Below are 14,352 nucleotides of genomic sequence, written 5' to 3' on the forward strand. Positions count from 1 at the left end.
AAATTTGTAAATTTGTATACACACAATTTTAGATGATTGATTGTTGGTTGCTTAACGTCCAGTGGCAAACATTTCATGCATGTTCAGGACGAGGACAAATTACCCAAAAAATACAATAGGTAGGTCCTGTAATAGCGGCCGTTCGGGATGAAGGTTGGAAAATTTAGACTGCCACTGGAAAATTAGGGTATATTTGATAGGGACAGAAATTTTGCCTTGCAACAGGCCACCAACGGACCCTCAAAGAGTTGTTGCAAGGGTTCGTAACGTGCAGAGAGCGTGGCACTCTCTACAAGCCCCATTCTGACCTGATATGACTGCATACTTGTACAGCCCACACAGCCAAACGGACGCCCCACTTTGGCAAAAGTTTTACAGCTGGTCGGAATAGGACATTAGTGACAACATTTATATTCCCGACCCCCCTAGGAGGTAAACAATTTTAGAAAGGTTTATTATAAATGATGTCATCACTCATGTTAGAACTCCTAAATGATGGGCGCTTTATCAAGCAAGTGAAGTTTGTGCAAAAGCGTAGAACAAACACAATAGTAAACAAGAGGCTCTCAAGAGCCTGAATCGCTCACCTGTATTTCAGAGAAGAAGATTTTTAAATGTTAGCAAACTTGATGAACAAATTGTGTAAAATTGTCTTTAAACGGCAATAACTCCTTAAGGGGTCAATTGACAATTTTGGTCATATTCACTTTTTTGTAGATCTTACTTTGCTGAACATTATTGCTGCTTACAGTTTACATATATCTATAGTAATATTCAAAATAATAACAAAAAACTGCAAAATTTTGTTAAAACTACCAATTCGGTGGCAGCAACCCAAAATGGGTTGTTCGATTCGTCTGAAAATTTCAGAGCTGATAGATCTTGACCAATTGAACAATTTTATTCCATGTCAGATTTGCTCTAAAAGCTTTAGTTTTTGAGATATAAGCCAAAAACTGCATTTAACCCCTATGTTCTATTTTTAGCCATGGCGGCCATGTTTGTCGATGGATCAAAACTTCGGATACAATTTATAACCTAGATACCCTAAGGAACATTGAGTTCAAGTTTGAAGGTATTTGGCCTAGTAGTTTCAGAGGAGAAGATTTTTGAAATAGTTTACGACGACAGACGACAACAGACTACGACGACTGACGACAACAGACGACGACGACGACAGACGACAAACGACAATAGACGACGACGACAGACGACGGACGACGACGGACGCCAAGTGATGGCATAAGCTCACATGGGGCCCTTCGGGCTCCGGTGAGCTAAAAAGGAGTTCACTATCCAACCTAAAATTTCTTTTGTCCATTTCGACCAATAAATTAGAAATTCGCTGTTATCTTTTGATTAATTGTGAAAACCAAATAGTGATGAAAAAATTATCTGGATGTTAGAGATTTTTTAAAAGAAGATTAATTTGTTTAATGCAGCTTTAAATAGGTTTAAAAATAGATGCAAAACCTTAAAAATTTCAGGATACTGTTATCTCATGTGATGTCCGATTTGTTTAAAAAAAAAATACAACCTCTTCTTTAATTTCTATTTTTTTTTTTATTTTTTGCAATTGAAAATGATTTAATATGTTTCGTGCCTTTTATTACTGACTAGGAATTATCATAATCAGAACCGTGTTTGTTTCTTATTTCAAAATTAATTCTCCGCTTTTCATAAATATTTATTTTGTTATTGAATTTTTCACCGCCTATGTTTTATTTTATACATGTAAGAATTGAATGCTTCTTTTTGTATTTTAATTGGGGTGTAAAAATGTTGACCGAAGCACATTTTGTATGAAGCGCGGAAGCTTCATTCTAGAAATGTGTGCACGATCAACACTTTTACAACCCTATAAAATTACTTAAAGAGGCATTCAATTCTTATAATTACATTTTTATGCTAGGGTCATGAAAAATCGATTTCTTTAATTAACCTGTGCACTTTATTGTGATGGCACGTGTCATCATGAATGTTACACTTCATCGGGATATGAAGTTTAATTTTAGTATGACGCGCAAGCGTTGTTATCCAATCAAAATAACGGATTCTTCTGAAACATACATGTAATGGGTGCATTACGTTTGCGCGCATTTGCGGATTAAATTTTTTTTACATTTGCGGGCATTTATTTTATAGGTAACCTCAGGTATATAAAAATAAAGGTGATATGAATAAAAATAATATAAAAATATAAATGACTATAATTTGTTAATTTTCATAATAAATATGACTATAATTTGTTAATTTTCATAATAAATATGACTATAAATTATTAATTTTGAAAAACCTTGTTCATTCAAATTATATATTGTTCAATTTGAACTCTAAAACAAAATATAAAGTGATCATGATAAATCCTGTTATAGCTTAAGGCATACATGTAACTTCATTGCGAATATTTCAGAGTGAAAAGTGTTTCGTTTGTCTGAAACAAATCAGAGAAAAAAAACATTAGTGTACGATGGATTTACTTTCCTTATTGATAGAACACTGAAGTCAGGGGATATATCTTGGCGATGCAATGTTAAGGATTACAAAGGCAGAATAAAACTGAAGAACATTCAACAGCCATTCTAAATGGTAACTGAACATAAAGACGAGTCCGATTCTAGAAAACTTGAGAGGAAGATTATCCGCGTAGTGGTAAAGAAAAAAGTGACATAAGACATAACCTATGAAGTCCGTTAGGAATTAATGAATATAGAAGAAGAAACACTTATAGGGAAAGACCTGAAGAGTTTGACAATGGCTATATACCGATAAAAATTATTATTGTGAATAATTGAATAAATTAATAGATAAATAAGTATTGTTACCTGTATTTTCCTGGGTTTACCTGTCAAAAAAAATGCGCGCAAATGTAATCAAAAGCGGAGCGCAAACGTAATGATTTTTGCGCGCAAATGTAATGGTAATGCGCGCAAACGTAATGCAACGCGTGTAATGTAATTATTACTTAAGTAAAATTTACTGTTCATTTCATTTCGTTTCGTTTCGTTCCGTTTTTATTCCGTTTCGCACTTTACAGGTACCCAAACGCGATAATGATACGTATGTTCTTTTTTCGCCTGTTTTCTATTTTTAATATCTCATAATCAAAAAATTAAAAAATTAAACTTTCGAAAAGCGAAATAATCAAAACTGCACGTTAAGTTTAGTATTTTCAAAGTTTGATTAAAAATCTAAACTCAAAATTTAAAATGAATTTTAGAATTTCAAAATTTTAATTATTTGGTGAAATTTTCAATATTTCATAAAATTTCCAAAATTTGAAATATTGATATTTTAAAACTTTGATCAAAAATCCAAAATTCTAAAATTTGAAAACTTTTTTAAAATTTTGAATTGTTAAGTGTTACACGGACCGTTTGAACTTTAAAGCAATATTGTGAAAGTTACACTGTTTTTACACACTCTTTTTATGTACATTGATTCAATTTCAACAAGGATAAAGGTTAGGATATTGTATTGGGTTTCGATTGCCTCATCCACCCATCCCAATTATTTAGCATCTTCCCATCCCCTTCCCCATGAGAACAGTGAAGCACTGAATACTCAGTGAGCAAGTCATGTACTCGGCGACCCGCTAACATTCACACGGATTTTTATCAACCCAGTAGTAGCGTATTGAGTAATATATTTTGAATTTGATTGCGTCCGAATTAAAGGCGCTAAGAGTTTGGACCAGACCCCCCTTTTTTGTATACGTTTAAGATGATATATGTAAAATGTTACTTATTGTAATATTTAATGGATGAGAGCAGGAGGGTATAGAATAAGTTGAAATATTAAAGAAAAATTCAACAACAAATTTCAACCCCCCCCCCCCCCCCCCCCCCCCCCCCAAAAAAAAAAAGAGGGGGAAGTTGTCAGCTCTAAGGGCATGTTGTTTGAAGTGCTCTCATATAAGTTAATCTTCATTAAGGGAATATATCAATGACCGCTGTAGATAGTAAACTTGAATTGATAGTAAATTGCAGTCAAAGGTTATTTCTAGTATATTTATTTCATATAAGACACAAAAACGCAAAAATAATTGAAATTCATAGAAAATTAAAAAAGTAACGGATTTTTGAAAAAAAAGGGGGAGAGGTTAAAAATTGTCCTGTTCCCAAGTACCTATGAATATTCATATATCCTTGGCTTTTATTTTTTTTGTTTGAGCTTTCCTTCCAGATAATTAAGCGCTTCAGAATTTATGAAGTGTTATTTTCGTCTTCATCAGACAAGTGTCGAGACAAAAGTTTGGAAAGCTATTATATATATGTAATATTCATACTTCTGAGATTTTATTTTTGTCTTATCAAGTTTCAAAATTACGTAATTTTTCGCGCCAAAATAGTTTTTTTGGTAAATACCCCAGACGACAACTAAAATGTATGCAGACGACGTTATAGATATGATTTTATGAAATTATATACAAAAACTCCAACCAAATCGTTAGTAACATCTGGTACGAAGGCGACTATAATAAACTCCGTAATCAATACAAACCACAAGTCAGCATTTTCTTTCATTGATAAAGAAAAAATTAAGGTAAACAAATTTTTTAGCTCTAACTGTCAATATTTTGACGTTTTGGTTATATTTTTTCGTCTGATGACAAGTTTTAGGGTTTTGTGAATACTAACAAATACTTTGAAAATTGCATGCTTGAATTTTGTCATCTAAAATTAGCTTTGACAACTTTTTCAAGGTATATTTTAGAAAGTGCACGACGGACGCCGCCATTTTAACTTTTCTACTATCAAAAGCATAGGTCATTCGTTATCTAACATATCCTGGTGATAAATTATATGCAGAGGACTACTTTAAAGATATAGGTATGTATAAGTATATAAATTCTAGTCCATTATGTATACTTTCACTCGTTCAATTTTCCCGCAAATTATAATTTGTCCGGTTAAAAAATGTGCTCAAGTTGTCTTGATACTTTTAGAGCTGAACATTGCTCTGAGAAGCAACTGCTAACTTTCTCTTATATAGACATGGTTGATGTATATCGTCAAAAATGCTAGTCTGTTATGTATACTTACACTCGTTCAATTTGACCAACAAATTGTAATTGGTCAAGCCAAAAGTTAAACTACGTTTTGTGTCTTGGTACGTTTTGGCCTGAATACTGCAAACTTTCTCTTTTATGCCTACCTGGTTGATGTGTTTATCGTAAAAAAAAATTATGATGAAATGCGATTAAATGTAAAATTTCTACAAACAAACATCTAATCCCTACTTTTTGGAATAGTGAAATGTCAATAATATTTCTAAACCTTTTCAAGCAGTCCCATGTTATCGAAGCAAGACTTAATCCATTTCTCATCGTTGCCTATGCACTAAACTGTATATCTGGGGAATCGTAGATCTCATGGTCCTTGGGATATGTTGTTGATAATTTGCGGATCATACACATGGTACAGCTCCAAAGCTATATGAAAATATGAAGATGTGGTTTGATTGCCAAAGAGACAACTCTCCAACAGAGACAAAATAAAATAGAAGTTATAGACTGCATATCTAGTCTATTTTAAGGAGGTCGTCTTCATCACCATGCCGCGGGAATATCATTAGTTTGATTAACAAGAAATGATACTACGCATGCTTGATAAGACTTGAAAATACAAACCAAAAACTCTTGCAACAGTTTAACGCGTACATGACTTATAACTGGCTAAGTTTATAGCTGACTATGCGGTATGGGCTTTGCTCATTGTTGAAGGCCAAACGGTGACCTATCATCTTCAGGGGCGGATCCAGCCATTTATAAAAGGGGGGTTCCTATAACCCAGTATAAAGGGGGGGGGGGGTCAAACTATATGTCCCCATTCAAATGCATTGATCGTCAAAAAAGGGGGGGTTGGAGGGGGTTCCAACCCCCCCCCCCCCCCTTGGATCCGCCACTGAGTTGTTAATTTCTGTGTTATTTGGTCTATTGTGGAGAGTTGTCTCGTTGGCAATCATACCACATCTTCTTTTTATATAATGAGCACTGGTACATACGACATGGTATACGATCTCTTCTAGAGTAACCAGATAAACTGCTTTGCAACAAGCCTTAAGTCAACTTTGCCTAAGGGAGGCAATCGTAGTTCAGTGTCTTGGTGGAGTTTACAAAAAAGAGAATAAGGGGCAAGAAAATAAAGAAAAGAGAATAAAACGGTGTCAAAGTAATTATATGAAAAAAACTAGAGAATAATTGGCAAAAAAAAAGAATAGAGAAAATGGCCTAAAAAAGGCAATGAAGACCCACTCCGCATCCAGACCCTCTTAGTTCTAGAAAGTTTCAATTGTCATCCTTATCTAAAATAGCTTTTCCGTTCAATTAACACGGGTGTAGGAGCCGGAGGGGGTGTCTTAAATAACTTATAAAGGCTATGTTTTTGCCCCCACTCTTAAAAAAAGATATTGAATATAAAAAATGAAAACAAAAAGAGGACACTGACTAACTTCTAAACTATTAGATCACAGATCTCTGTGGTTCTTTTTTTCTTCTTTGCTTGCCAATTTCATAAGTTTAACCCTTCCCCTCGTTTTTCAGTCTCTACTCCTATTCCACCCTAATCGGTTATTGATTGGTGTAGTACGTGGGTAGCAGAGTAAAAGTAACAGCTATTTCAATCAGATTGTATATATGGAGTCTAGAGATCAGCATAGAGGGCGGAAGGTCCTATTTCGGGATGTATGGATTAGACCTATAGTTTTTCGGAAATTCGGGATTGGGCCTTTATTTTCGCGGGAATTCGGGATTAACCCTTATCGGGATTAACCCTTATCGGAATTCGGGAATCAATGATTATTTTTTCGGGATCCGGGAAAAAATGCTTTATTTTTTTTTTCAGGAATTAGGGATGACTACCCCTCCTATAGCTCCTCAGCATAAGATCTAAAGTAAAAGAGTGTCAAGGTCAAAATTGTCCGACTTTAAACAAACTCCAAAAAAGCTATGGCGGACTTTCAAATATTTACCATCAACACCTATTTCCTTAAAAAATAAAAACAAAAAAAAAAACAAGTGACGGATCAAAGATTTTCCAAAAAGGATGTGGACGGGCGCATCGATATTTTCAAGCAGTCAACAATTATAAAGAGTCCTTCCAAACACAAATTTTTGGCCATTAGGCAGCCCCGAATTCCCTTAACCCCCTTGGGTCACCAATGAACACACAAATTATGGACCAGTTCAAATCAGTTTTTTAAGCCTATAGAAAAAACGTATCTATACATAATAAAGAGATGTTAACCTTTTAAGCATTTCCTTGCCATTGTTTTTGAAAACCAAAGGAGCTATATGGTAGAAGTGTACATTTCAAAAATGACCAGCACGGCATGATACATCCACCCTACAAATTGGAGAAAATCATGCACGTGCATCAAATCAAACCAAAAATATCAACATATAACATGGTAGTGAAATAAGTTTTTGTCATGGATACACAACATCTCCCCAACTCTCCCCAAATTTATTTCAACTCAATCAGCACAAAATCAGTGAAATTTCAGTTCAGAAAAAAAAAAGAAACTTCTAAATAATTTCGACGCAAAATGCTCGCAGTTGCTTGAAGTAAGCTTCAAGTCACCTATCTATATAGACCTTCTCGAACTCTGATGTGTATACATATAAGCTTTACTGCCATCTGTTCATTACTTAAAAATAAATTTTTCGTCCTCTTTCCCATTCTATTTATCTCTTATATGTTACATGGAGGTTTTTTTTTATCATGAGGGGCGGATCCAGGATTTTAAAAGGGGCGTATTCCTAGAAAATAGAATGAGCAGAGCGAGGCGAAAAAAAAATGGACGATTATATGCTAAAAATCATATAAATCGTGAGAATAATGAGATTTTATTTTTTTTTCACAAGGAAGAGGCGTACGCCCTCTATGCCTCCTGGGTCCGTCACTGATTATATGTTTTATCAAGGATCCTTGGTTTTATCGAATATATAAAATTTTTAAAAAAATCAATCAATTGCATAACTTAGGAATACAATTACGGATATTATCTTCTTCGATCGATATCTTTTTATCATATGTTTTATCGAATATAAAAAAACAAAAAAACAAAACAAAACAAAAAAAAAAAAGAAATCAATCAACTGATTTAGGTGCTCAAATGTCAAATAAACATGATGTAAAATCAAACTTGGTAAACTTTCAAAAATAGTAAAAAAAAAAAAAACAAACAAGTAACCAGTACTATTATCACATACCTGAACTAAAATTTAAACTACCGGTTTGTTTGTTTTTAAAGATACCAAAGTTAAAAATAACCGGGACTTTTAGAAAATCACTTTGATCATAACGTGAAAGGGTGTGAGGTAAATATTACACTTTTACTTTCAGACAAGCAAAAATCTCCATTTAAGTAATGGAGGTCAGTCATTAGTTAAGTCTGTTTTGTTTGCTGGACACATCCATGGGTTCCGCTTATTCAAAATAGACCAAAAGTTCATCATTGAAGAGTTACATATTGAATAATGTTGGTCCCATAATTAAGTGAGGGTGGTAAAGGGTTATTTTCGTGTTTTGCAATTTTTGTTTCACGTGCTGCCGTGAAAAAGGTTCGTTATTCACCGTGTTTCGTGAAATCGGTAAAAAAAAATAACGTGCAAGAAATTTTTAGTTGTTCGTTCATCGTGAAATGGCAATTTTATTTCGCGTTCTTCCGTGCAGATACCCCCCTTTACGCCCCTCTTAAGTGATTGATTTCGCTGTATTGGGATAAAATCGAATGACGTAAGCCGAGTCGGTGGACAAGGGGGAAAACCGCCCTCTCTATAGCAACAACAAATTATCAAAAATTAAAATGAAAGAGATATTGAATAACTTCTCGGCCATCAAACAATAGATTGTTTTTCCTTTGCTTGTCACTTTCAGAAGCCCCCCCCCCCCCCCCCCCCCCCCCCCGTTTTCAGTATATTCTTATGTCACTGGAACAAGCTTTTATTAGAATATAAATTACTTCCAATGAAGTCTAAAATGTTTTGGGAATAAGGATCGAGGAGATTTCTAAAACTTGTATTTGATGTATTAGGCACGGAAAGAAATTTCCTTATGCCTCGTTCACGCGTACATTTAATTCGAATCGAATGCGAATGGAATTCGCTAATCGCGTACACACACTCTTCTTTTTTTAATTCGAATAGAATTCGAATTGGTTAATTCGCATTATTCATGCCTCGTTCACACGTACATTTAGTTCGAATTGAATTCGAATCGAATGCGAATCGAATTCGCTAATCGCGTTCACACACTCTTCTTTTTTTAATTCGAATCGAATTCGAATTGGCTGATTCGCATTATCCAATTCGCATTAGGAATGCGTTTTCGTTAATGCGAATTAGTTAATTCGCTTCAATTCGAATTAACTGTGGAGTGGACACTTTCTAAATTGTAATTCGAATTACCCAAACAAGTGCCTGGACGGACAAATTACATTATTTCTTGATTCTTTTAAATAAAAAACGTAACACAAATAATTCGTGTCCGCGAAAATAACAAAGGCGAAAACCATAATGACGTCATGTTTGTCATGACGTCATATTCATATTGACGTCATATTCATATTGACGTCATTAGCGTATATATATGCCGACAAGACCGAAATGTCCGACAATAATTTACAAAGGGTAACACTTGGTTGTTAATGGAGACATTCTGTCTTAGCAAGTGTTGAGCGGATGATGCTATTGAGGCTATTTGGGACTCACAGAAACCGACAGACACGTTTACGAAAAGAAATCGTAAAAAAAATATAAAATGAAGGAGCATGGATTGTGCAAAATAACAGGAAAATAATGTTCTTGGAAAAAAAAGGAAAATCCTAGCCCTGTTATTGAAATGAGATGGAAAAATGATTCCGATTAATGTCATATCAGATCAAGAGAGCAAGTTTGGAGATGTTATTTGCTTTAAAATGGTTGGTTTGTTTTTATTACAGATCATTACAGTAACGTTAGATTCATTTCAGCAAGGAATTGTATTCAAATATACAATTCCTTGATGAGGTCCCTCATGGGGTGTCCAAGTAATCACATAATCACAATTTTTTTGCCAATATAATCACATAATCATTAATTTTTTTTTTAAACAAGATAATCAAATAATAAAAAATACAGTCCTAGATTATCAAAAAATCAAATAATCATGAAATATTTAGTCTGGTAATCAAATAATCACTATAAAAACGGCCAAGTAATCACATAATCAAAAACCCCATGATGACTCCGGGCTCTTTGATTCAAGGTAGACTGCGTGATTTTCAAACAAGGCTAATTATCATGTTTGAGCGTAACAAGCCGACTTAAAATTTTGAACGTCAGACACGCCGTTTCGTCCACACAGAGACATATAATACTGTCTCTGGTCCACATAAGTGTCATCAGTGGGAAGTCGTACTTTAATTATCTTGCCTTTTTAAATTCTTTGTACGAGCGTCACTGATGAGTCTTTTGTAGACGAAATACGCGTCAGGCGTACACATTTTCAAATTCTGGTATCTTTTTGATGAGTTTGGTTTTCTTTTATATCATAAGCTTATAGAAGTCTCGGGCATGGTCCTAGGAAAAAAGTGTGTACCATGGTTCCCCACTGTGTATCGAAATAGGCATGTTTGCTCGTAGTACTAACAATGAGAGCAAACAACCAGTGGTTTTTTTTTCTGGACTACTTTGATGTGAACTTTAACTCATTCAATTCTTTTTTAATCAAATGCATTGGCTTAAAAGAGAAAATTGAACTATATTTACATTCGCCCATCAAGAGCCCCAAAGATTCTATTCGTGTCTTTCCGGAACTTTCCGACATAAACAGCAGAGGCAGCATTTCCGGTGAAAAGTGGCAGCAGCACTTTCAAGTTTTGAAGTTGACATTATAAGTGATGATGGCACGCAAAAACACGCTGAAGACAGGTAAAATTCTTTGAAATAAGAACAAATTTAAGTTACCTGTTTGAAAAAGTTACTGTTGGCAATTTGAATGAATGATCGTTGTTATAAAAATAAAAACACGAAAATCCATTTTCTCCGGCACCATTTGGCACTTTCTAAAAAATGGCTAGTTCACTTATATTTCACTTGAATGCAAATCTGAAAGACAGTTTTGTTTTCCGTCAAATGTCCGAGCAATTATTTTAAATGATTATATACGAAGAAGTTGTGAATGAAGCCGTAACGTTTTTGTTATGCAATTCAAACTTGCTCACTTTCGGGCCAAGATTTATCTCCCTTTGTTTGAAAAACCTCAACGAAAGTTTAGTAGGGTTGTCTTCTTTAGATGTGTGTCGGCGAGAGGCTCGTTGAGATGAAAAACGATTTTTTTTTATATTGTGTCACAAAATTGAAACGAAATAAATTGTCTAGATGGTTTAAAATTTAAAATAAAATTGAGAATGGAAATGGGGAATGTGTCAAAGAGACAACAACCCGACCATAGAGCAGACGGATCTCCTGTAGTTGGTGATCGCAATACTGGTATAAAAATTTTGTACCAGTATTGTATTCCAGTATTGTACCAGTATTGTGTTTTTTTTTTAAAATAAACAATACATATAGGTAATTAATCTTTTATTAAAGGTGTCACATATATATGCATAATGATATTAACATATGACATGACAATTTTATATGGAATGATTGTATGTTTAACTGATGATGCCATTGATGGTACACTGATTGTAATCAAAGAAAGTTTTAAATCTTCTGATGTTTTTTGTCGAGCCTGCGACTTTTGTCGCAAAAGCGAGACATACATTTTGTAGCTATCCTACATTTGTACATTCCATTGGCGTCGTCCTCGTCGGCGGCGTCCACAAATATTCACTCTGTGGTTAAAGTTTTTGAAATTTTAATAACTTTTTTAAACTATCCTGGATTTGTACCACACTTGGACAGAAGCTTGTTTGTGATCATAAGATAGTATTCAAAAGTAAATTTTGTTAAAAAAAAAACCTGTTTATCCGTATTTTACTTATAAATGGACTTAGTTTTTCTGCCAGTTAACATTACATTTACTCTGTGGTTAAAGCTTTCAAAATTGTAATAATTTTCTTATAAACTATCCTGTATTTGTACCACACATGGACAGAAGCTTGTTTATGATCAAAAGCTAGTATCTAGAAGGAATTTTTGTATAAATCTGTTTCCTGTTTTTCTGTATATAACTAATAAATGGACTTAGTTTTATTCCAGTTAAGATTACGTACAGTCTGCAGTTAAAGTTTTTAAAACATTTATTAGATTCATAAACCTTCTTGGATTTTTACGAATATGATAAAATTATTTATATAATTAACAATTATTTGAATAAGTTGATTTAATTACAATAATCTTTTGTTTATTTGTACAAGTATAGTAATTATTTTTAACTGGTTGTTAATTGATTTCACAATTATCCTCTATAATCTTTTTGAGTTTATTTAATCTCCCTTTGATCTTCAATATCTAATTTTGCTTAAAATTCATTTTTCATTATACACCTTAAAGTATAGTGAACAATACAACTACAGTACTGGTATATCAGTAATGTACCAGTATTGCTGTTTTTTAAAAAAAAGTTACTATACTGGTACAAAATTTTTATACCAGTATTGTGGACAATACTGGTATACCAGTATTGTGGACAATACTGGTATACCAGCATTGCGATCACCAACTACAGGAGATCCGAGTTTGACCTTAAATTGACGGGCACCACATTTAATCTTTATTTTTGTACTTGGCAGTGATCTACTGTGTAGTTATAATTTGAGACCAAGGGACACTGTCCAATAAATACAGCTCTCATGCACAATATGAAAATAAAGTGTGGTATGGTTGCCAGTGAGACGACTATTCATCAAAGATAATTGTCTCACTATCAATGAGGTAGAGATGTAAGCAACTGTAGGTAAACATACAACCTTCAACAATAACCAAAACACACAACAATCTCAAGTTGTTTGTTATGAATGAGCTAGCCTACAGTGGTTGACCTGGAATTGTTGTGTAGAGTTTACATGTATGTGTCCAAAGCATAGCTCAGGCAATATTATCCTGAGACTGGGGTCCATTTTTGGTCACAATGGGTGGTTTTAGAATTAGAAGTAAAGTATTTTTCATCAATCACAAAAATAAAATGTTGAGATATATATACAAGTCTTATATCATATTTTAATCTCCTGTCATGTTAAAAATGAAAAATCATGCCAATTTTATTTCGAGTGTAAATTTTAGTAGTCTGTTGTTATTTATGTATTATTGTCATTTTGTTTATTTTCTTTGGTTACATCTTCTGACATCAGACTCGGACTTCTCTTGAACTGAATTTTAATGTGCGTATTGTTATGCGTTTACTTTTCTACATTGGCTAGAGGTATAGGGGGAGGGTTGAGATCTCATAAACATGTTTAACCCCGCCGCATTTTTGCGCCTGTCCCAAGTCAGGAGCCTCTAGCCTTTGTTAGTCTTGTATTATTTTTAATTTTAGTTTCTTGTGTACAATTTGGAGTTTAGTATGGCGTTCATTATCACTGAACTAGTATATATATTTGTTTAGGGGCCAGCTGAAGGACGCCTCCGGGTGCGGGAATTTCTCGCTGCATTGAAGACCTGTTGGTGACCTTCTGCTGTTGTCTGTTCTATGGTCGGGTTGTTGTCTCTTTGACACATTCCCCATTTCCATTCTCAATTTTATTTCACATTTTTATATGTTTGTCACCAAAAATATCACAAGCAGCCATATTTTGTCATCGGATGAAATAACAAATTACATTTTGTGACATTGGCCCAGTTCTATCCCTACAGTGTTCTCCCCAGTGCCTTTAAGCAGCTTGGTAATCTGATGCTATTTTGCTGGCATGTACAGCTATCTGAAATGTTTTTCTTACAACTTGTGTACATTTTTTTGTACAGGTAAAGTTTTATGCAGGATGTTATATATGCACCTTTTTTAATCAATAGATAAAAACAGTGCATCCCTCCAGGTAACCTAATTAGATTGACCACCAGCCCATGGTTTATGACCCCAATAAATGGCCAACATCCTAGGTTTAATGACTGAATAAATGGTCACCATTGGATGTTGAACATAACAGATGGTGAACTGTGTACATTTTTGTTGTAATTGGTATGATGCTATAATTTCTAGAAAGGAATTAGAGAAATTTAGATTTGGAGAATTACATATACAATGTACATGTAATTACAACTTGCATGATTTGTATGTTAAGATTTTGTTGATCAGCAAGGCCAAAAAAAATATATGTCTGTTTACGGTTACATGAGCGACCCTACTTTTAAGCGCCGACCCTAAATCATTTTATTCTTGTAAAGTAAAAAATTAACTGAACTTGTGTCAAAAGCAAATAAGA

The 14,352-nt window shown here is 34.0% G+C and overlaps 1 protein-coding gene across 7 annotated transcripts in view; it reads left to right on the plus strand.

Annotated features, from left to right (window-relative positions):
• Positions 1–4,482: 4,482 nt before the first annotated feature.
• Positions 4,483–14,352, plus strand: part of LOC127718407 (spermatogenesis-associated serine-rich protein 2-like) — a 42,630-nt gene continuing 32,760 nt past the window's right edge. For 3 of the 7 annotated variants that reach the window (XR_007989811.1, XR_007989812.1, XM_052224416.1), the window contains exon 1: positions 10,785–10,915. Coding sequence is in view for 2 of the 7 variants with exons in the window: in XM_052224416.1 (XP_052080376.1) it covers positions 10,885–10,915 (31 nt within the window). In the remaining 5 variants the exon portion in view is untranslated. Of the gene's footprint in view, positions 4,546–4,594; positions 4,833–8,108; positions 8,324–10,783; positions 10,916–14,352 lie in introns of those variants that run through there. The other 4 variants (XM_052224420.1, XM_052224419.1, XM_052224418.1 and 1 more) reach the window with 4 other exon arrangements.

Source organism: Mytilus californianus, unplaced genomic scaffold (genome assembly GCF_021869535.1).
Source record: "Mytilus californianus isolate M0D057914Y unplaced genomic scaffold, xbMytCali1.0.p SCAF_10, whole genome shotgun sequence".
NCBI classification, from domain to species: domain Eukaryota; kingdom Metazoa; phylum Mollusca; class Bivalvia; order Mytilida; family Mytilidae; genus Mytilus; species Mytilus californianus.